The 21,194-nt window shown below is 37.3% G+C and overlaps 1 protein-coding gene across 2 annotated transcripts in view; it reads right to left on the bottom strand.

Annotated features, from left to right (window-relative positions):
• Positions 1-854: 854 nt before the first annotated feature.
• Positions 855-21,194, bottom strand: part of ELOVL4 (ELOVL fatty acid elongase 4) — a 32,688-nt gene continuing 12,348 nt past the window's right edge. For both annotated transcript variants that reach the window (XM_069011273.1, XM_069011274.1), the window contains exons 2-6: positions 14,359-14,546; positions 11,002-11,082; positions 4,291-4,462; positions 1,994-2,121; positions 855-1,486 (exon numbers count right to left, since the gene is read on the bottom strand). In XM_069011273.1, coding sequence (XP_068867374.1) covers positions 1,211-1,486; positions 1,994-2,121; positions 4,291-4,462; positions 11,002-11,082; positions 14,359-14,546 — 845 coding nt within the window. In that variant the 3' untranslated portion in view covers positions 855-1,210. The remainder of the gene's footprint in view (positions 1,487-1,993; positions 2,122-4,290; positions 4,463-11,001; positions 11,083-14,358; positions 14,547-21,194) is intronic.

Raw genomic sequence — 21,194 nt, 5'->3', positions numbered from 1 at the left:
GTTTTGACTTAAAATGGTGGCCTGCCAGCAATACTTTATCTGCAAGTGTCTAACAAATAGAGTTTTGACAGGTACCAAGCAACAGCGATATTTTCAATATTTTATGTTTGCTGTATTTAGTACTTTTAAACCGAACTCCCTCTCCCAATTAAGTGGCGGCCTTGTAGTTAGCATGAGTACTCATGCACACAACATTTCTAAATGGAATTACATGCTGTTTTCTCTCCACCATAACATTATCTTACTATTTTGAGTATCAATCAGCACCACAGATTTAATGCAGGTCACGGACAAGAAGCAGCAGGCCTATTTTTACTACTTGCTTAAACCAATATATTCATTCATATTTATACGTTCTTAAAATGTATTCTTTACTTGGCTCTACTGAAAGTACCACTCCAAAATGTCAGTTTACATTAAAAAAAAGGTTATTGATGACTTGATCAAAGGATACCACCAAAAATCCCTTTTACTCCCACAGGGAAACATACGTTCTCCTGAATTAGTATTAACAGATATTTAGATTAGAAGACTCCATATTTCAGAAACCAGTTATTTAATGCTCAATATTCTTTTCAGCAGATGAAGAGGTAGGTATATTTCCACACAAGAAAAAAAATAATAAAACAAAAACCAAACTGTAACAGATACTCAATTAAATCAAGTAATGTCTGAAAAGTCAAACACTGTTCTGACAGCACATATTTTGTCTTAAGGTACTCTCCAAGGAGGACAAGAAAAGTTGCGCATTCTGATTAGATAATACGTCATAATTTGAAATTTAATAATTTTCTGGAAAGAAAGCACAAGTATTCAAATGCTACTTCCTTCCCCTCCCCTCCCCTCCCCTCCCCTCCCCTCCCCTCCCCACCCCCCTGAGAAATGTGGGTGCCAACAAAACTGCCTTTATCAATGGTAGTATTAACTTTTGGACTGCTAAACATGGAATCAACTGCAATTCTTCCTTACATTCACCAACACCAGCAGTCTACAAGTTTACACAGAGACCATATGCATGATAATTACATAATTACAATAGAAATTCAACTTTAGTGTTGTTCTTAAAACAATCTTCATAAATAATGAAAATATCTGTGTTCTAGCTCTTCAGTAACCTAAGGTTAATTGGTACAGATAGTGTTTTTTTCTTCCTTTTATAAACCAAACTGGAGGCTCCTCACTGCCAACAATGGTTAAGGCCTGGATCAAGTTACTCTCCTTTTGCTTTTCCCTTTTTCTGCTTTTTTCCATTTTCCACCACCGCATTATTTTCTGGTTTGCTTACTCCATTTGCAACAGCACCATTTGCTATTTTGCCATTCTTTACAGGTTCCTTGGGCAGCTTATATGTCCGATAGTAGAAGTTACCAAACAGGAAGATGAAGGTGACAGCATAGAAAATGACACCCCAGTGCATCCATTTAGGGAAAGGACAATCAATATAAATAGACAAGGCTGTGTGGCCAATAGTCACATGGAACTGCACCTGAAAGACAGAAAATACAGAATCAAAAAAGTCTGGATATATTCCATAGGTCTGAGTGCATAGATTTATACCAATTCATTAATTAATGAAAACTGCTGAACTGGGAGGTGGTAGGGAAGCTGTATTTGGCTGTCACATTCATGCATGCACACTATGCTTGACCAGGAACTTCAGATTCATTGTAGTGTCTGGTATCAGTTTTCAGAAACAGGAAAATGAGAAGATAACAAGCCATCTGTATTTTCTCTACATTTTGAACATGTCTTTGCAATTCAGTTGAAACAACCAGCAAGGAAGCATTAGAGTTTAACTCACACAACTCTTATCTATGCTGCATATTTTTTTTTGAAGTTGAATAAATGCTTCCATCTCCAGGAAGTATTCTAACTTGAGGAGTGTCAGACAGAGAAGAACTTTTGGAAGGAGCAGCATCTGTTCCAAAGCTCTGCAAATGCAAATCCACTCAGAAGCAACACCTTTTACCTCAAAAGGAGAAACTTTACTTACCAATTGCAATATGGTCAAATATCGTTTCCACCACAGGTATTTCTGAAATTTAGGGCCACAAGCTGCTAATCCATAATACATGTACATAATGACATGAATAAATGCGTTCATTTGAGCTCCGAAGAAAGCTGTCCAGGAACAGAAGGGAAGATCATAATGCAATTTTGGAAAAAAGAGGATTATTTTTTAGTATTATCCGTATCATTATTTTTAATAGTAAAATTTACAAAGCACAGGACACGTCAGGATTCCATCCCCAAAATATTGAATAGTATAGTACAGACCTGGCTGTCAACATGTGCTGACACAAACAAATGTGAATGCAAGTTGTATGTCACATCTTCCATGGAACTACTTATGCCAAAGCTTTTTATAAGATTTTTGTTGAACAGACATAAATGACATGTATTCCACATTAGTTGTTACAGTGTAACTGCAATTGTTTTTCTAAAGGATTATTAAAAGCTTTTTTTGACAATGTAAAGTACGAAGTACCAGACTCTGTACTTCTATCTTTTAAGCTGTACTTAAATGCAAAACATTCACTTCTCAGCAAGAAGTCAAGAATCTCACATGGAAGTCTGATTAAATAGGCCAAAAAAACCCCATACAAAGCAAAACTTGACTTGTGTTTATAAGAACTTTAAGGCATTGCCAGGTGAGTTTGTCTAAATTAATCATCTTTAGTTTCTTTATTTATGATTTAAAGTATCCAGCATTCTTAAATATGTCAGTGTATAGTATAACATTTTCCAGAACGATCCATGTTAGATCCATGCTTACAGTTTAATTTGCATTAAGATCTCTTTGCTTTGTCAAGATTAGCAGTCATTTAACAGAATCCTGTTGTATCTTGTTAAGGTATTCTTACACTGACAGAGAGGCTCAAAAATGCTCTAATGTGTAAGATTAGGGCAATACAGACAATAGCTGCTGACATCAAATAGCTCAGATGCCCATGTGGTCTGGACCCAGTTGTTATAATAGGGTCTAGTTTATAATAGACCTGTCTATGTAAGCAATGTGCTATCAACTAGAAAATAGAAGAACACAGATCTATCCACATTTATGCATAAATGCAGAAAAGCAACTGCTGCTTTTCCTTTTGCAGGCTCTAGAAACTAAGAGGCAGTGCTAGAACATCAGAACTTGAAAGAAATTTGGAAATAGTTCCAACTGTTGTATTAAAAACTGCTGATATTTAGCATGAAAATTCTGACAAGGCAATGAGGGAGAGGGCCTTTTGAGATACCCAGGGAATTTCTAAAGCAAGACTACAAGTAACCATCCAGTCTCCAATAATCTTATTTTACAGGTGCAGTTGCAAACAAAGATCATGAAATGTCTGGTTGAGTACCTGCTTCCTGCATATTACATGAGAGAAATTAAATAGTAGTTGCAGATACTAAATTTATATATTTTTCTTTGTAATGTAAGTGGCCCCTCAGTACAAAATAAGTATTAGTGTCGTTCAAAAAAACCCAAAACACCAACCCCAAAATATTAGTTTGGTGTTCATAATATGGTATTTTGTGTTTACTGTATGGTATTTTCAGTGTCATAAGCCTACAAAGTACACATCAAACAGAACAGGGCATTTTCCCTGTACCCTCAGCTCTGGAGAGCTTTTAATTTGAGAGAGAGAAGGCTAAACAACAGGGACAAGAGTACAGTGTAGGCAATTGAGGATGTGGCCAGTGCAATAAATAGTAATAAAATTATTTGATGGAGGCTTTAGAAAGGAAGCAACGGGAAAAAAAAGGCTGATAATGAATTTAGACTTGTGTCAGTATGAATAGGTTTTAAAAGTGAATTGACAGATTTATTGGCTCGCCTCCAAGGGAAGGTTTCAGAATTTTATACATGCCTCTTTATAAAAATAAAAGCAAACCTCAAACTCATATACAATGCCAAAATAACATCTCCATTAACTTCATTAAATTTGCACACAGAATGTGGCCCACAATTAGATTTTGCAGCTCTCTGTATCTGCAAGAATCAAAGTTAGGCAAGACACATACATCTCTGTTTCACACAGATACAGATACTTTTGAAGGCAGAACTTCAGACTTGCAATTGATTCCCATGAGGAAAAGAAAAGAAGTTTTGCAATTCATTAGATTATTGCCCTGCTATCTTTTCCTCCCCCATGTTTCCCACAGAGGGAGACTGTATGCATTAATAAACAGTTTTGTGTATTATAAAGTCAAGTCTATGAAATTTTCTTCTGTTGCTACCAAACAATAATAATTCTCCCTTCTAACTGGTCAAAGGCATATGAGAAGAAGGGAACTCACCTTGTCCACCTGCAACCCACTTAATACCAATCCACCACAAGGTGAACATGGTGAAATGGTGATAGACATGAAGAAAACTAATTTGGTTAAATTTCTTTCTCAGGATGAAGAATACTGTATCCAAATATTCAATTCCTTTAGAGACATAATACCACCATAAAGCAGCAGCTATCTGCAATGAAAAACAGAGAATACTAAGTTTTAGTGATTCCAAACTGAACGGAATAAAGTTCTCACCATCTATCTGCTGTAAGAGAAGGATACCTCTTCCTTCCCTAAATCCTGGTTAAATGTTGAGGTGGAGTCAAACATCTAACAGAAAAACAAAAAAATACTCCTTCATCTATTCTGGACATGGAAGAAGATTATGGAAGAAGATTTTTCTGAGCCTACTGCTCACAAATCACATCTGTAAAAAAGAGCTGATATGGTTAAAAGCTTTGCCATATCTGAACAGTTTACCAGTTAAACACGGGAAGTTTGTGTCCTCATTCTCTCCTAAGCTTTGCAGAAGAAAATTCCCACAGGGCTTCCTCTTCTAATGAGGCAACACTTCGATGTGGTCAGAAAAATGAGGCAGAAACATTATGATAAAATGAAGTTGCAAAGGTTGAAACCTTCAGTACCGCAGGCATATGGGTGGAAAGATACCAAAAAAAGTTAGGTGCAGTACAGATTTCACATTCCTTATAGCAATATTCCCTCAGCTTCTTCTGGCCTGCTCGGTAACCCCTCTGTAAAGCAGCGTTCCCCCAGTGGCTCTCTGCCATTCACGGAGTAGGAAAAAAGAGACAGGAGCCATAAAAACTGAACAAATATAACCCATCTACCCAACAGGGAAGTGCTACACACCCAAAATTCTTTTTCTAATCCACCCATCACAGCAAATCTTGCCCAGGATGCAACATAAACAAGGCTTCCTGCTGAAATTAGGATATTGTTAAAGCAAGTAAAGCCCAGAAGCTCTGTGTAGCAATATGCTAATGCTAGGATATGGGAGTACGGTGGTGGTAGGGACTCCCTCCCAGGTCCCAAAACATAGCAACAAGTCTAGGTTTGGCATTGTAAGTCATCTAGCTTGTTATGCAAGGGTGGGACCAGATGGTGACTCATACAGAGAGTGAAAGAAAAAAAAAAAAAAAAGTTGGAATTGGTACCACTAGCAAGGAGAGCAGGCAATGTCACAATACAGCTATTTGTGAGAAGTTCACCTTGTCTTTCAGGACTCAGCGGATGGTAAATCAGACTTTCTTAACTTAACATGGTGTGAAATAACCCCACTGCCCCCTCAGTCCCCAGGGAAAACAGAAGAAAAAAAGAGTTAACACAGAGTAGCTTCCCTTCCCAATTGCACACATACTCTTAGGTGAGAGAAAGGGGAATCATAATGAGCTGTAGAGAACAATGCTACAACCCTGCACAGTGTTTTCCTCCACCTCTTCAAACCACTAGGAAAGGACAACATCTCTCCACAGACTAAGTTTGTCACAGCCATAATTGGTCTGGCAAAGAGTTTAGGAGAAATTACAGCAGAAGCAAAAATGCAGCATAGGAGAAGAGTGCTGCATATCTGCATTGCAGGCTCTGCAGTTTCCAGAGGGACTGCACATCTTACTGCTGCCCAAGTGCAGCCTTCTATGTATCTATTAATGAACAAACACCCTTCTCACTTCTCTGGACATGATTTAGCCCACTTCAGGTCTTGGGAAGAGGAGGCAGATTTCTTCAGTTTTATACAAAGACATATTAATAGCTAAAGCTGGAGAGAGGCTTAATGACAGAAAAGTGACTCCCACAGATCTTGGAGCTCTCAGACACACAGGCAAGCTGCAGGAACCATATATATATATATATTGCTCAATATCCAGTACTGCCTCTTATACCAGGCAGCCAGATATTTAATAACACCCACATCAAGGTTTGTCTCACACCCAATGGCTTAGCATAACAGTCCAGCATCTTTTACAGGTCTTTGCTAAAGTTGCATCTCTTAAATAAATTAAGATAAGCATCTTTTCATTTCATAAATTAACAACAAACACTTTGGACTCAGTGTATCCATAAAAATGACAATGCAGCACTGCAATACTTCAACTCTTTGGAGGTCCTCCCTTCCAAGAAACTTTTAGAGGACCAGTAGGTCAGTTACAAGCAAACTGCCATAAAATCTTTTATAAGGTAAATGGAAATTTTTGGTAATGAAATAGGGGAACAATAAGTCAAATAGCCAATAAGCAAATAGCCAATTTACTGTGATATAGAGCAAAATATAAGTGAACAAAAATCCTACAAAAATACTTCTCTCTTATGCTCAAGATGCCACAAGTTCAGTATATGTTCTTGGACAAGTCACATAACACATCTCATTGCCCTTCTTTTGAATTCCACCTAGCACAGAAAGCAATTACAGTCCATGGGTAAAAATAATCTGAACTTTTGATCAAAATGCTTCCCATCACTTAAGAAAAACAACAGGATTCTTTGAAGGATTATACCTGCTGATTTTGTGCTCCTGTAGATTTTTTTGCCTGTCAGCTTCTTTGCTGTCTTACTATCATCAAATTTTCTACCATTTACTCTCAAACCTGATAGGTTTTGTGTACTGATGATCTATTTCAGTACTTCCAGTGACTTCTGCAGATGTTTTCATCATTAGCTTATAGAAAAAAATGAAACAGATGTCAAGTCATTCGCCTGAGGCCATGCATAAAATCAGTGAAAAAGGGCAGAAATAGAGTAGAACAATACACTGATATGTAAGCTGTGTCAGGAGTAGGTGGCTACGATTAAACTTCTTTTGCAAAGCATCAGAAATCGTGACCTAACCTGTAGCCTTTCTTTGGGCACAGCATGCAAGAAAGATTTAGTTGAAAAGAAAACATACATTAAAAAGGCACATTCCTGTAATGAACCATACTAGTCACAACCACATATTTTCTGGTAATTTTCATATGCACCAATCTAAGTCTGTTAAAACACCAGATGGCACAGAAAGATTACATTACAGCTGAGGATTAAGGGGGTCAACAAGAGGTCCAATCCCATGTCCTCTGCCTGCTGCAGGGTTTTTGAATGGAGAGCTGTTTTATTACAGGACTGTTTCTGCACCATTTGTCCTCATTTTGGGTTGGAGACAGTTATCCATTAAGGGATATGAAGGGACAGGTACTTCTTGGAAGGTCACAGCAATGTGAAAAATTGAAGTGGCTTTTACAGTGAAGTCTTTTCCCTCTTTCAGTTACAGAATTTTGTTTCCAGAACTTGTGAAGTCAAGTTTGCTTAAGTTTAAGGTATATTATGTCTTTTTCATAAGAGGAAACCACTCAAGCTCTAGACATAAATACAAACAATGCAGATTACAATTACAATACAGAAAACAACCATTGCTCAGCTTCATGATTACAATCAGCACACTTAAAATAAGAACTAATTCACACAGCCCTGAATTCCCAATTCTTCAGAAATGCTAATAAAATAGATGAATTTTGACCTGGGAAACAAGGACACACAAATGTAAGCAGAGGGGGAAATGCCTACTCACAGACACTAATATACATTAAGCTAGACAGTGTTACAAAATCGTTCACTTCAAGTACTGAAGGAGTACTACAAAGCATGGATTTAACACCTTAGCCCTTTGCATTTATTATTTTGACTCTTAAGCTATAACCAAAAAGTTTTTCCAAGACGTATCTGTAGATACCTCTAAACACTTTCTTAGAGATTTGTTCCCCTTTTTCTTTCTTGTCTACTATGAATTTTTCTTTTCATAATAAAACCACTCAACTTCCTGCCAGCAGTCAGTAAGGTGGCTACCTAATACATCCCTCAGATAAGTCCTTCACAAAGGAGTTTATTTCTGCCAATGTTTCTGCAATTGTGGAATTTAATTTTCATCCCTGCTTGGTCCAGGTGTCCATTGCTTCTTGTAGAACAGCCAGTGGAGCCTAAATGAGATTAACAGGTGTAGGTAGGTTCAAAACAGTAAGGAGGAGGACCAGCTTCTTCAAATTTTGTGTAAACTACCTACACAATCATCAGTGAAAGCCAGAAGACTGATAAAGTTGAAGAAAATACATGAAGAAAATACAAATACATGGAAAAATACCCCCTTAAAAACTGGCAAAACCAAAGAGGCTATGTGTGTCTGAGCTAGGGGTTGCTGGTGTTACTAAACTGTACAGGGGAAGTGCCACCACATGCCCTTACACTGTTCCCTTAAAATCACTGACTTACTGTCTTGACAGATGATGTGGGTTGGAGAGGCAGAGAAAGACATTCTCTGGTATCCAGGAGAGCCAAACTTTTTTTTTCTTTTTTTTTTTAATTGTTTTCTGGGAGCTTTCCATACTCCCTTGAAGGACAAAGGATGGTTTCTTGACCCCTTATTTTGATCAAGACCTTTAGACAAAAGAGGCCACTCAATGTGATGGCAATATCACAGCAGCACATTCCCAAAAAGCCAGAAACAGAGGCCATACCAAGGCTCCTACATAGCCATTTAGACCACTTTATACAATCAGTTTCACATTTCTCAATATTTGTTCCAAATTTCAAAGCCCCAAATTAAAGTCCTATATGAAGCTCTGCTTTTCAGAGCATGTTCCATGCCTTCTGGGCTCAGTGCTGTTTCCATGTGAGTTAGTTCCAGTCTTCTTTATCCCAGCAACACAGAATTTATTTACTCATTCTCTTGCAAATACAGTCACTGCATTTGTAATTGATTCTACTGTTGCAGTGAAGCATTTCTCTGCAGAGCAAATCTGGTGCCAATAAATGCTAGACATTTAGTATCTAGATCTATTAAAAGGGTGTGAGAGATGTGCTTAAAAGGGTGTGAGAGATGATGCTTATAAATTCTATACTCAAAACTGTAAAAACATTTTAATATTGCTTTTGCAGGTTTATGTTATGAAAAATGATGTTGAAAGATCTTGAGGAAGTTTGGGTTTTGGGGCTTTTATTTTTGTCTGACAGTGCCAAAAAGCAACATACCTTCTAAATGCAGAGCATGATATACTGTAAAGCAGGACAGAAATGTATCCCAGAATCCTCAGCTAGACAAAGTACACTTGTGGAAAGTATCATTTTCTACTTGCAACTTATTTACCTAACTGAGAATTCATTCAAAAGAACTACCAGAAAATGACCAAGACAAGAATCTTGGCTGATAACATACTATACAGTTGCTGCAGGAACTTGAGAGAACTCAACTTTCCCTCCTTCCTTGACTCCTTCAGTTGCAAACCGAACATGCTACAACTTAAAACTTCAGAGATAAGTTTTAGGCAAATCCACAAATTTAGGGAAAGAAAATTTTAAAAATAAAAAAAAATTAAAAGGTCAGGAACTCAAAAGAGTACATATTGCTAAAGCAACCCTTCCTTTCTGGGCATATTATATAGTGCATATACATTCTTCATGTCATTTTGCCTTTATTTCATTGTATAATAATGCTCTGCTTGTCATAACAAAATGGATGATAATTCTTTTGAGCAGGTCTGAACTCTCCACTGCCTCCCACTAACAAGTGCACCTAAAAGTGAGGCTATGAAACAGAATACTGCTCATATTTAGCTAATATAAAAATTCTTTGAATATATGCCATACCAGTCCTCAAAGTCACCCACCTAAGTACAAGGGCATTCTATTTTGCTTATCTATTAAAAGCCCCAAACCTGTCAAGCACTTGCTATACTTTGCTACATCTTGTTTTTCAACAAAATTTTTAACAGAATCATTCTAGTGACTGAAATAGCGAGAGCGCCATACCAGCAAAGGTGAAAGATTGGCAAATACCATAAGGCCAATAAAAATCCATACACAGAGCTGTTCTGCAGTATCAGCCATTATAAATAAGGTGTAAGACTCAAACCTTTTGTTCTCACTACCACCCCCGCCACATGCACAAGCTTTTGAGTAACACTATCCATGAACAGCCACCTCATAGACATTTTTTAAACTGTGCTATAAACATAATGCATTTAGACTATACCATACTTTCACTGCATTTTCGGGAACATGTTCTAATCTGTACATGAAACTTGCAAGAACAGCTGAGAGATTCTCAAGTGTCAGCTCTGCTGGACGATAAGGTTTAGTACATGAGCTATCAACAGCACTACGAAAATGAACAAGTATCTGCACTTTGCTTTTAATTTGGATGTTTTCCAAAGCCCAGATATCTGAAATCTAAGATTATACAACGAAATGTACTGATAATACATTTGCCAAATGCCAGCAAGACCTCACAAAGCCAAACATGGGTAAAGGAGACAAAGAGTTGCCTCACCGGCATGGATGAAGTGCAACCACAAGATAAGATGACAAATCTCGCTTGCTTTGATCTAGCCAGAACACACCACCTTTAATGTGGTTACCCTGGTATCACAAACTTCAGCAAATCTAGGAACCAAAGTATGTGCACAAAGTTTACCCTGGATTGTACAACTGTGAGTGAAGCCAAGGATGGTATCTTTAAGACTGCCCTTACTTGTAGCAGTCAGATTAAAGTACAAATATGCTGATGCACCTTGATTAAACCTGCTATGTACAATGTAGTCAAACCTGAAGTGGCCTGTGAGGATGTAACGGGATACAGTCATGGCTGACAGCAGCTGTGGAAACACTGTTTTCAGACAAGGCTTAAACCATCATGTAGTGCTATATATTACACACATTCATATACAAATACAAAAAAGAAATACTCACCCTAACTTCATAAACATTATCTGAGTAATCCACAGTCTGGCAGACATAGCTGTACCCTCGAGCTCTTGATGACAAGAACAACTGAAAATATTAAAGCCATACATGAGGGGAAATATAATACATAAAGCACATTTATAACAATTATCAGCAAATTTCTTTCTACATCAAACTTAACAGAAATACTTAAAATATTCTTATTAGTCCTGAGAATTGAAGAAAGCCAATATTTAGTACTAACAACTTGTTACAAAGCACTTTTTTTCTCATAAATTAAAAAGAAAGTACTCACTTTTTCCTGCATGTATCAGATAATTAGAGCCTTGTACAACAAATTCCAGTATGACCTTAAGCTAATCAGACACTAATATTCTTTCTGATGGCTCTAGCTTCAGAAACAGAAAATACCTAATTGCTTTCACTACAAATGACAGAAATGCTATTCCCAGTAGAGATTCAAGAGAACACTATTCAAGAGACAGGGATTAGATAACTTGGATCTACAATATACAGTATATATATATGTATAACAATCAAACTCCAGAAAAAAAAACCAAACACTTCGAACAGCCAAAGCTGAACACCCACAAAACACAGTGAGGGAAAACTGATGTAGAAAAGGTCCCAATTTTGTGCCAACAAAAATGGCCTGAAGCAATTTAAGTGCTCCTGTAGGGCCTCTTCAAACCAAGCACGTTGCAAAAAACTGGACAGGAGAAGATAAAATTGACATTTGAGCAAGTTCCCACTGGAAAGAAGTATACTTGTCTAGAGCTGTACAAAGTTCAATACTTCTAATCTTGACATCCATAAATGTTATGATCCAAGGATATTTAAAGCCGAGTAATCCCACTCTGTTAAGGATCAGAGAGACAGCAGTGGAGCAGATAAAACCTGTAAATTGGGGTGATAGAAAAAGATCTCAAAAAAAACCCCTCATGGGTAGGGACTTACTACTCTTACCACTAACCTGACTTGTGTCTTATTCAGACTGAGCTTGAGTATACTTTGGTGTCTCATCTTTCACACAGCACTAGGGGTGCAGTCAGATGCAAAGACAAATGCTATCTTGTCTCGTATACAACATACAAAGCCTTGTGAACCTCTGGACTTACTTGCTGCACATGTGTGTTAAAGGAGGTAAATGAAAGAACTGTCCACAGAAATTACCCTAGAAAAGAAATTGAACTACTTCTGCATCATCTAAGTCCATTTATAAACTACTGCAACTAACTGGAACTCCAGTGTGGTCCCACACAGGCACAAGCACATCCAGTACTAATAGAGAAGAGCAGGGAAAGTTTAGTTTGCACTGTTACAGAAACCAACCACTCTCTACTGTGACCTACTGGATAACTCAACCAAGGTTCCCCTGGTAAAAGGCAGTAAATTGACTTCACCAGACTGCCTTGAAGTAAAATAAGAAATTCATGATTTTGTGGCAAAATAGGGTCTATTCCTTTGTGACTTCTGCATGTTCTAAGCAAAATTTGCTCCAAATTTGGACTTGAATTTGAATTCAATGTATGAGAGTCTTGCACTAGACTCGCAGTGCTTTATGACTTACTATTTAACATAAGCTAACACATATGAACAAAAGAGCTTGCCATCAGAATGGTTATTTAAATAATGTTTAAAGGCATTTCATATTCAAATTCTGTTCTTAGCAGTGTCTGGAAACTTTACAATCACTCACAAAATACAAACAGTATCATTTTACTCATAGCAATTACATTAAAACTGGTGTAAATTTCAACAGTGGCATGGTGGTATTGTAAACTTCATGTAGAGGGAAGCAGAAGTTACCTCATTAAAGGGAACAACTGAAACTTGAACACCTTCCTCTTATCAATCTCTACGATCAAGAAAAGACACTTCCTGGAAATGCTGTATCCACTGCCTTAACATCCACTGCATAACAACCTCCCATTAGGAGAGAGAAGGAAACTAGAACCTCTGTGTATAAAGTTATGAGCTTTCAGCATATCAACAACAAATATGTATTTGCAGTCCCATTCATTTTTATGTCAATTCAGTGACTTGGAAATGCTACTAACACATATCCTGTAAGGAACATAGGTTTGAAAACTATTTGACTGCAAGTTTGGTAGAATTCAGCTTATGGATAAAACAACCAGTTTAAAAGAATAAGTGAAAAAGACAGGCATGGCAGTAACACTGTGGAATTAATTTCAGGAGTTTCAGTTTTAGCCTGCCAAGATGATTTGATTTAATATCTTCCTTCAACTATGCTTGCATGTCAGCATTAAATTTTTTTGTACCTGTTGTACTTCATTACTTAGTTAATAGGCCAGGAAAACAACTTAGACAAAATGATGACTAAGATGTCATGGCTAAAATTTTACAAAACCATGTCTTAAAGAGAGGCTGAAATCATTTCATGATTAATAATTCTATGCTAGGAGCTCTGGGAAAGGGTCAAAATGCAGATCATCATCAGATGTGCCATTTTGTCCTGGAAAAAGTACAGAACGGGCCAGACAGTTCTGCAATGCTGTAATTTTAACTGCTCTGCTCATTTGCTTACTCCTGGAAACAGATTTTACAAATCTATGATCAGAGGTCTTCCAGGAAGACAACTCCTGATCCACATAAGCAGTCACAGCAGCATAAACTTAGCATCATCATAAACAGCATATTCTGTACAGAGATCCTTGAATAATAATTACCAAACCGTTAAGTAATCCCAGTTACCTACTCTACACAGCTGATCCACTGCAGTGTTACTACTCTTTTCCTTTGTCCAGAAAATCCAACAAAGGAAAAATGCAGCAACACTGAAATGTATGACAATTAACACACTCAGAACATTGCAAAACAAATATTAGAAGTCTGTATCCTTTTATTTTTATTTAAAGATATAGTTCACTTCATTTTTATTCTTAAAGATAACTTGCAGATAAGATACTTTTCCTCACTACAGACAACAGACATCTGAATTTCTAAAAATTATAAACACATTGAAAGCATAAACAAACAGCTCAATTTCTAACAAGATACATTTTGATACCCTTTGGGATTATTAAGATTTTTTAAAAAAGTATCAGTTACAAGTGTTAAATCTACAGATATTATTCTCTCCAGTATTTAGACTAATATAAATCTAAGAAGAACTTGGAATACCTCAAACACAAATTCTGTCTATAGACTCATTTAGTGCAATTATTCTCAAACAGAAACTACCTATTTATAGAAATACTCACCTCCAAGGCAAACACATCTTTAAAAGTCTGTCCAAAACATTCACTCTCAATAGACATCAAGAATATGCAACATCATTTTCATTCTGACATCTTCAAACCTCAGTAAGAATTCCCTCTTGCAAGAGGGCATACACACCTCTTTGAAAATGAAGAAGTTGAGCAGAACCATTCCAAAGTTGTAAACAACCAACAGGAAGCGTAACTGGAAGGGCTCTCTCGTCTTCATCCATTTGGGGCCCAGCCAGACAGTGAGAAGATAAATAGTGCTTATAGTCAGTGTTGGAAATGGAGACTGCATCAAGGGCCAATCATCAACACGTTTGTCTGGGGGAGTGAAGCAAACAGAAGGAGTCAACAAGGTCTGAATGAAATATATTCCATCATCACTTTAAGCATTGAATTTGTTAAGTATTATTTTCCCCTGGAATAGCTGCATCAGACAGTAGAAACACAATGCACTCATTCTTTCTAGGAAGGTTAAAGAAAATAGTTTTAAAAAAAACCCCACTATATCACATTACCTCACACAGAGATTCATTATGTCATTCAAGCTCTGTTGTCAACTTCTACAATCCAAAACAATAAAACAAACAGAATCACATGAGCCCAAACACAAATCAACCCACTAATCCCCCCAAACAAATTTCACTTATGATGAATAGTGACTGCAGTGGCAATATAACCAAATATTCAACACCACTGCAAATGAAAGATACACAAATTTGGCAAAATACTTATAAAACCAGTAGCTTTTATTAGTTTAAAATTAGACATTAGAAAGTCTCCTATAAATTTTGTACAGGTTGTATGATGATAACCTTTGCTGTTTGCTGTAGGTCAGTCTCATGTTTCAGATAGAATACTAACAATGTTACCAGAAAACAACCAAATAGAAGAGTTCAAAAGGGATGGTTCTAGTCAATCTGTGTTGGGAAATGGGAAACAAAGGTTTTATTTACAGTCTCCTTCAGTCACTCACGGGATCCAGTTACATTACACATATTTCAGAGCTGAGAATATGCTATATTAAGTTCTGGATCAGTATGAAAAAAGCAGTCTTAGCCTGATGAACCAGTGACATCTAAGATTAGAAGACAGCTCTTCTAGAGGAGGAAACCGAGACTGCAGTGACACCTCCTTACCTAGTGCCCATGTTGTCCCATGTGTCACATGTCCCCCCCACCCCTGTCCTGAAGGCTAATATCAAGTTGTAACAAGAGATAAAAGGTAACTACTTCATAACTATCAGAACTTCAGATACTGCACAGCTCTATGATACTAAGTGGATTATTTTCCAGGTGCTTAGGCCAGTTACACTGCATATGGAAATCACATCACAGGGCTCCCTGGGAAGCTCAAACATCTAAAAAACCTGCCTTCAAGTCAGCTGGGGGTAAACTCACAAATGCAGCTGCCCAGAGATTTACCTAGAGGACAAGTTTCTTTTAGAGAATTGTAAGTCAAAGGCCATGAAAAATTCCTATACCATAAATTAATTTGTGATCCCAGGCATACAACCAGTAGTTTAGAAAACCCTTCTTATCAAGAAAATGAGGAACTGCAATGCAACGAGGAAAGTACAGAACAGCGCTGCCATTACTTCTCCTACACTTCTTTCTCATTTTCTTTGTTGTTCTTAAGGCCATAAATTAGAATCTGATTTTGGGAATGAATTTCATGAAGCCCTCTATTTCTAATAAACAAGTACTGTGATCTAGGGAAAGACAGTGTGCAGAACACAGATTCTTCTTACTTCCAGATGATTTAATAATTAGGCTGCACATTCCAAGATGCTAGGAGACCTAAAAAGAAGTGAAAAAGAAGAAAGAGAAGCCTAGCTGCTTCCATTATGGCTGTTAATACCAGAACAGAGAAACATCAAGAAAGGACACTGATGCTGCCAGAATGATAGGATTCATCCATGTTGCCACGGGCACCAAAAGAAGCCAAGGTCAAGACAGGGCAAGGACTACACGGAGGAGTGTCAAAAAGTCAGATAGATTGGCTGTAGAAACACAGGCAGTAGAAGAGGACTGAACAGAGTGAGAGAAGACAGTTACTGCTTAACTTTTCGGCAAGCTCCTGAAACCACACCGAATACCACCTACCAAAGTTAAAATCACTACTGCATTGCAATTATTACACTCTTATATCCTTTACACCTTAGTTCCTTCTTGCTTTTAGCAATTGCTCTACCAATTTGAATTTAAAAATAAAAGATAACACCATTAAAAAAAGAAAAAGGAGAACCTCATCATCTACCTGATAGCAAGTAACAGGCAAGGACTCATCATGAAACAAGAAGAAAGGTGTCAGTTAAGATACAGCTCTGGGAATAGTCTATAAGTGACACGCTTTAATCAAATTCATATCTCCCTTCACTGTAGCGTACAAAGAGCTAACAGGTGAGGCAAGAGACACAGCTGCTTTCCCAGGCTTCTTGCAGTAAGCAACATAAAGAGGATAAAGAAGAAAATACACATTAGAGAATCTGTCTTCTATTTTCTAACACAGTGTTTCATGGTATCTTACACACTAAAGTGGCAATACAAAGAAACGTGAAAGAGGAAGATTTGAATTTTACCCAGGAGGTGAACGTTACCACCCACTGCTGAAAACAGGAGAACCATGACCTATTTCAGATTTCTTTTTTGGCAGGAGACAAAGACTTCTAGACTTCTAGATGGAAGAATGAGGATTCACTAGAGGGTGAAAGGAAAGACAAAGTGACAACTTCTATTAGAACCCAGCTGAGAGCAGGCTTTGCCTCACACCTCATCAGCACAGTAAACAATTCTTCCACCTCTTTTCCAGAAATACTATAAATTGAAGAACTTCACTGGAGAAAACCAAGAGATATATTTCATTAACTCTGACAACAACATAAGAGCACCTGAGAAGCTGCCATTACTCTTCCCTAGCATGGTTTCAGCCTGTTACTTTCCCTCTACAACAGGTTTTCGGACAGTGAGCCACCACATCTCAGGGACTTGAAGTAGTTATAGGAAAAATATATTTTACTGATACAAATCTTGTAACACACTGCCCAGGGAATCTAACATTGCCATTTTGGGGGCCTGATCTCTCCTAGGACAAGTAATTACACTTCAAACACAAAATGTTTCTATGAGAGAGAATATGGAAGGCAATCCAGTTCTGGAGTACATCCTGGCCAAAACAGTAGAAGAGTCTGGTCTACTGTGCTAACTACGAACATCACCTTACATTTATTTTAAGGGCATCTAGGAGCCTCTGCATATGATTATTTTTAACTAGTACTGTGGCATCAGAAAACGTGATACTATTAATCACAGAACTTTTTCATCATAGGATCTCTCCTGGATAATGCAAAGTAACTTGCTGCATTATAAGTCAACTCCACATATCATTTTTATTGCACAGAAGGTATTACAAAACCAATTTAATTTCAGTTTACCTGGCAAGCCTGCTTGTCCATGTTCTACACAGAAAACCTAGTAAAATGCAGACCCTTGCTCCAAACTTCTTTTCAGATGCTCTCTTTCAAACCAAGATAAATTCACAATCTTAAGTCATCTGCTCTGACAAACATTCCAAGCTACTCCAACACCTTCCTCCCTCCCATCCCCCAACCTGTTTTAGCAAAACCAGCATAATTTTGTGTCCTACTTACTAGCTGGTGCTGATGACCACAAAAGATTTCTGCAAATTACAGAGAACTGTGATAGCTTAAGGGGACATATGAGTGCATTAAATCCTGCAGTATTTCACATGGAATAGGGACAATTTTACCTGAAAGATGAAATAAGTTTGAAACAAAAAGGCCAGCTCCCTGAATTAAAAAAATCCCTCTAACTGCTTTGAAGCAAAGAGACCAATGCCTTTACCTGATTAGAATTGACAGAGATTGAATCTTTCAGGGGATTAATGCGTTTGTCTTTCAAATCCCAAGACCCAGATTCTAATTCGATCACAAATAAAGTGTCTGCTGTGATGGCACAGCCTGTAGTACAGTGCTGTTTTGGTAAGGAGGGAAAAGTTTTAGAACAAGCACTTAGGGTTGTACTTTACAGCAAAAATGAATCCAGCCTAGACTAAGGCATCTGCTAACATGTTCCTGACAGAAAACTATTGTTATGTAAGGAAATAGTAGGAAATATGTATATACACAAGACTTTCCTGTCATTTTGTGTATATATATTCTAAAGTTTCACCTTGCAAAGACAAGAAACAGAAGAACTTATATATCTATACGTGTATATACATATTATATGTAAGTATGTATATTATTATTCATATATATATATAAAAATAATTGAAATTGCCCTGAGGTACCTACCTTTGCAGGATGTAATTCTTTCTGTGGGGAAATAAACAAGAAATACACACATAAATCCCTTTGATTTCTTCCTTCAAAGCAAGAAAAAGAGTAGGACCAATGAAAAGGACTGAATATCCTGCCTGGCAATGTCCAAAGAGGATTAATTAACCTATACGGAAATATGGATGGCAAGCGAAGATGAATTTCAGTAAGGTTGCAGTGATGGTGTTCTAGCATTAAAAATCCCAAGAAACTTTTGAGAAACATACTGTAATTGTTTTAATATGCAAGCATTTCTGTTAAACATGGTTTAGCACTTCCTTTCCAATAGAGAGGATTTTAGATGGTTCAATTTCCTGCATATTACTTAGCCTATGATCTTTTTCTTTTCTTTCCCCAAGAACTACAAACTTTAAAAATAAGCAAGCAAATGCATAGCACAGTCACTTTGACATTCACCTAGAGAAATCCTGAAGCAGTACAATGATGATTATCTCTGCTTTTAAAATTAGTTTTAGAGAAAGTATTACATTACTAAAATACATGATTTTTGCAATTCCCTGTGTTCATGTTAGGTTCAAAGTAAATACTTAGAAAATCTTTATTTCTAGTTTAACAACATATGTATTCCTTAGCTATAAGGTCGCTACTCACTAATTTACCTGGAGAGACTTTCAAAGTTATTAATAGCTATGGATACTATTCTCAGCGCAAAGACACTTACAGTGCCAATCCAGCACATCCATCTGTCCGATTACATTTCTAAAGACATTGCAGAAGTGATGGCGACTTTTAAAAGTGGTTCTGTGAGAGCTCTCTGCAGATCACGTTGACTTTAACAAAAGTACTCTCAAAGCCAACCTCAAGTTTAAGAACGATTTCCTTAAACAAGTCAAATTTTAACTCCACAATATAAGGAAGGCAAACCAGTATTACCTAACGGGAGTACTGTTCCATGAACCACACAGTTTTAATTATCTAAGAATTTCCCACATCTTGCTAGTTCTACTACAATGGAAATCATTACAAAATGAAAGCACATATCATATAAAAAAACAGGTGAGAAACATAACTTCACATGCCTTTGCTTTTTTTGAATGAATAATCAATATCTGCTTTGATATTGATTATTCATTGAACAAATTGCACTCTAATCCTCAATTCATGAAATTACAGAATCACTAAAGTTGGAAAAGATCTTCAAGATCATCAAGTCCATCCTATAACTGAACACTACCACGTCAATTAAACCATAGCACTAAGTGCCATGTCCAGTCATTTCTTTAATACATCCAGGCATGGTGACTCCACCACTTCCTGGGGCAGCCCATTCCAATGTCTAACCACCCTTTCAGTGAAGAAATTTTTCCTGATGTCCAACCTGAACCTCCCCTGGCATAGCTCGAGGCCATTTCCTCTTGTCCTGTTGCTAATAATCTCAGTTTATAAAGGTTTTTAATGAGAAATCCTATAATAGTAGATTTAAGCATGAACTCAAATGATATCCCTATAGCTTCATCCAGGTTTCAGGCAAAAGAAAAGTCCATGTGTTCTTAGGAGGGATTGTGCAGACAGATAGCTGCAGCAAAGCAAAAGGATTGGGACAAAAGGAATGGTCAGTTTATGCTTCTTTCTTATCTATCATACTTGGTAATGTCTGCAGTCTTCTGGCACTATGGGTATTTCTAAGGAATCTGACAAGGTCAAAGATACCTGTCCCTAACTCATAAAGAATCTTGTATCATCTACAAAGCAAAGGCCATGAAGCTTCCATTAACACATGTATAAGCTAAGGGATCTTTCTTAGAAGAATTTCCCATTTTAGTACAGGGCAGAAAGCCCAGTAGAATATATAGCACCTTGCTATAAAATGTTAACTAGACCCACTGCATAAAGTGGCTCTCTACATCCAAAGAAATTAGGATTAAACTTTAACTAGTTCATTATAATTTTCTTTGCTAGACCCATCATTTAATTTTTTTTCCTTTCTCATTTGGGTAGTTTTGAACAGTTATCAGGTTGCTCACTAACTGCCATTTTTTCTCTTTTTAAAAATTTTCTTTAAAGGAACACTTAATCTCATTCACCTGATGGAATATTTTGCAATCATAGAATCATCTTCATGGCTCATCTCTGGATACTCTACAAACCTTTAAATCAGCCTTGCGCTGGCTTCTCAGAAAACAGTCAAGCCCCTGCTGCTTTATCTCACAAAAAATTCTGTATTATCATAATACCACAGCATCAGTGGTGGTTATGACTGGCAAGAAAACAAAGATGTGAGTATCAGAGAATCACAGAATGGCTTGGGTTGGAAGGGACCTTACAGATCATCTCGTTCCAACCACCACCGTGGGCAGGGACACCTCCCAGAGATTGCTCTGAGCCCCATCCAACCTGGCCTTGAACACTTCCAGGGATGGGGCATCCACAGCTTCTCTGGGCAGCCTGTTCCAGTGTCTCACCACCCTCACAGTAAAGAATTTATTCCCATGTATGTTATTGGTAAAGCTAAGGATGCTATGCACAGGGTGCTATAAGGACAAAGGTTCCCAAAACTCAGCATATAAAAGCATTAACAGCTGGCCTGGTTTAAGTAATTTTTTTTCCTTTTTTATTAATTAATAGAACAGTAGAGAGAAAGCAAGTTTATTTTGATCTTTGATAATAGA

This window comes from Aphelocoma coerulescens, chromosome 3 (assembly GCF_041296385.1).
Source record: "Aphelocoma coerulescens isolate FSJ_1873_10779 chromosome 3, UR_Acoe_1.0, whole genome shotgun sequence".
NCBI lineage: Eukaryota > Metazoa > Chordata > Aves > Passeriformes > Corvidae > Aphelocoma > Aphelocoma coerulescens.
The sequence above is the reverse complement of the archived record's forward strand: the minus strand, read 5'-3'. Positions and strand labels throughout refer to the sequence as shown.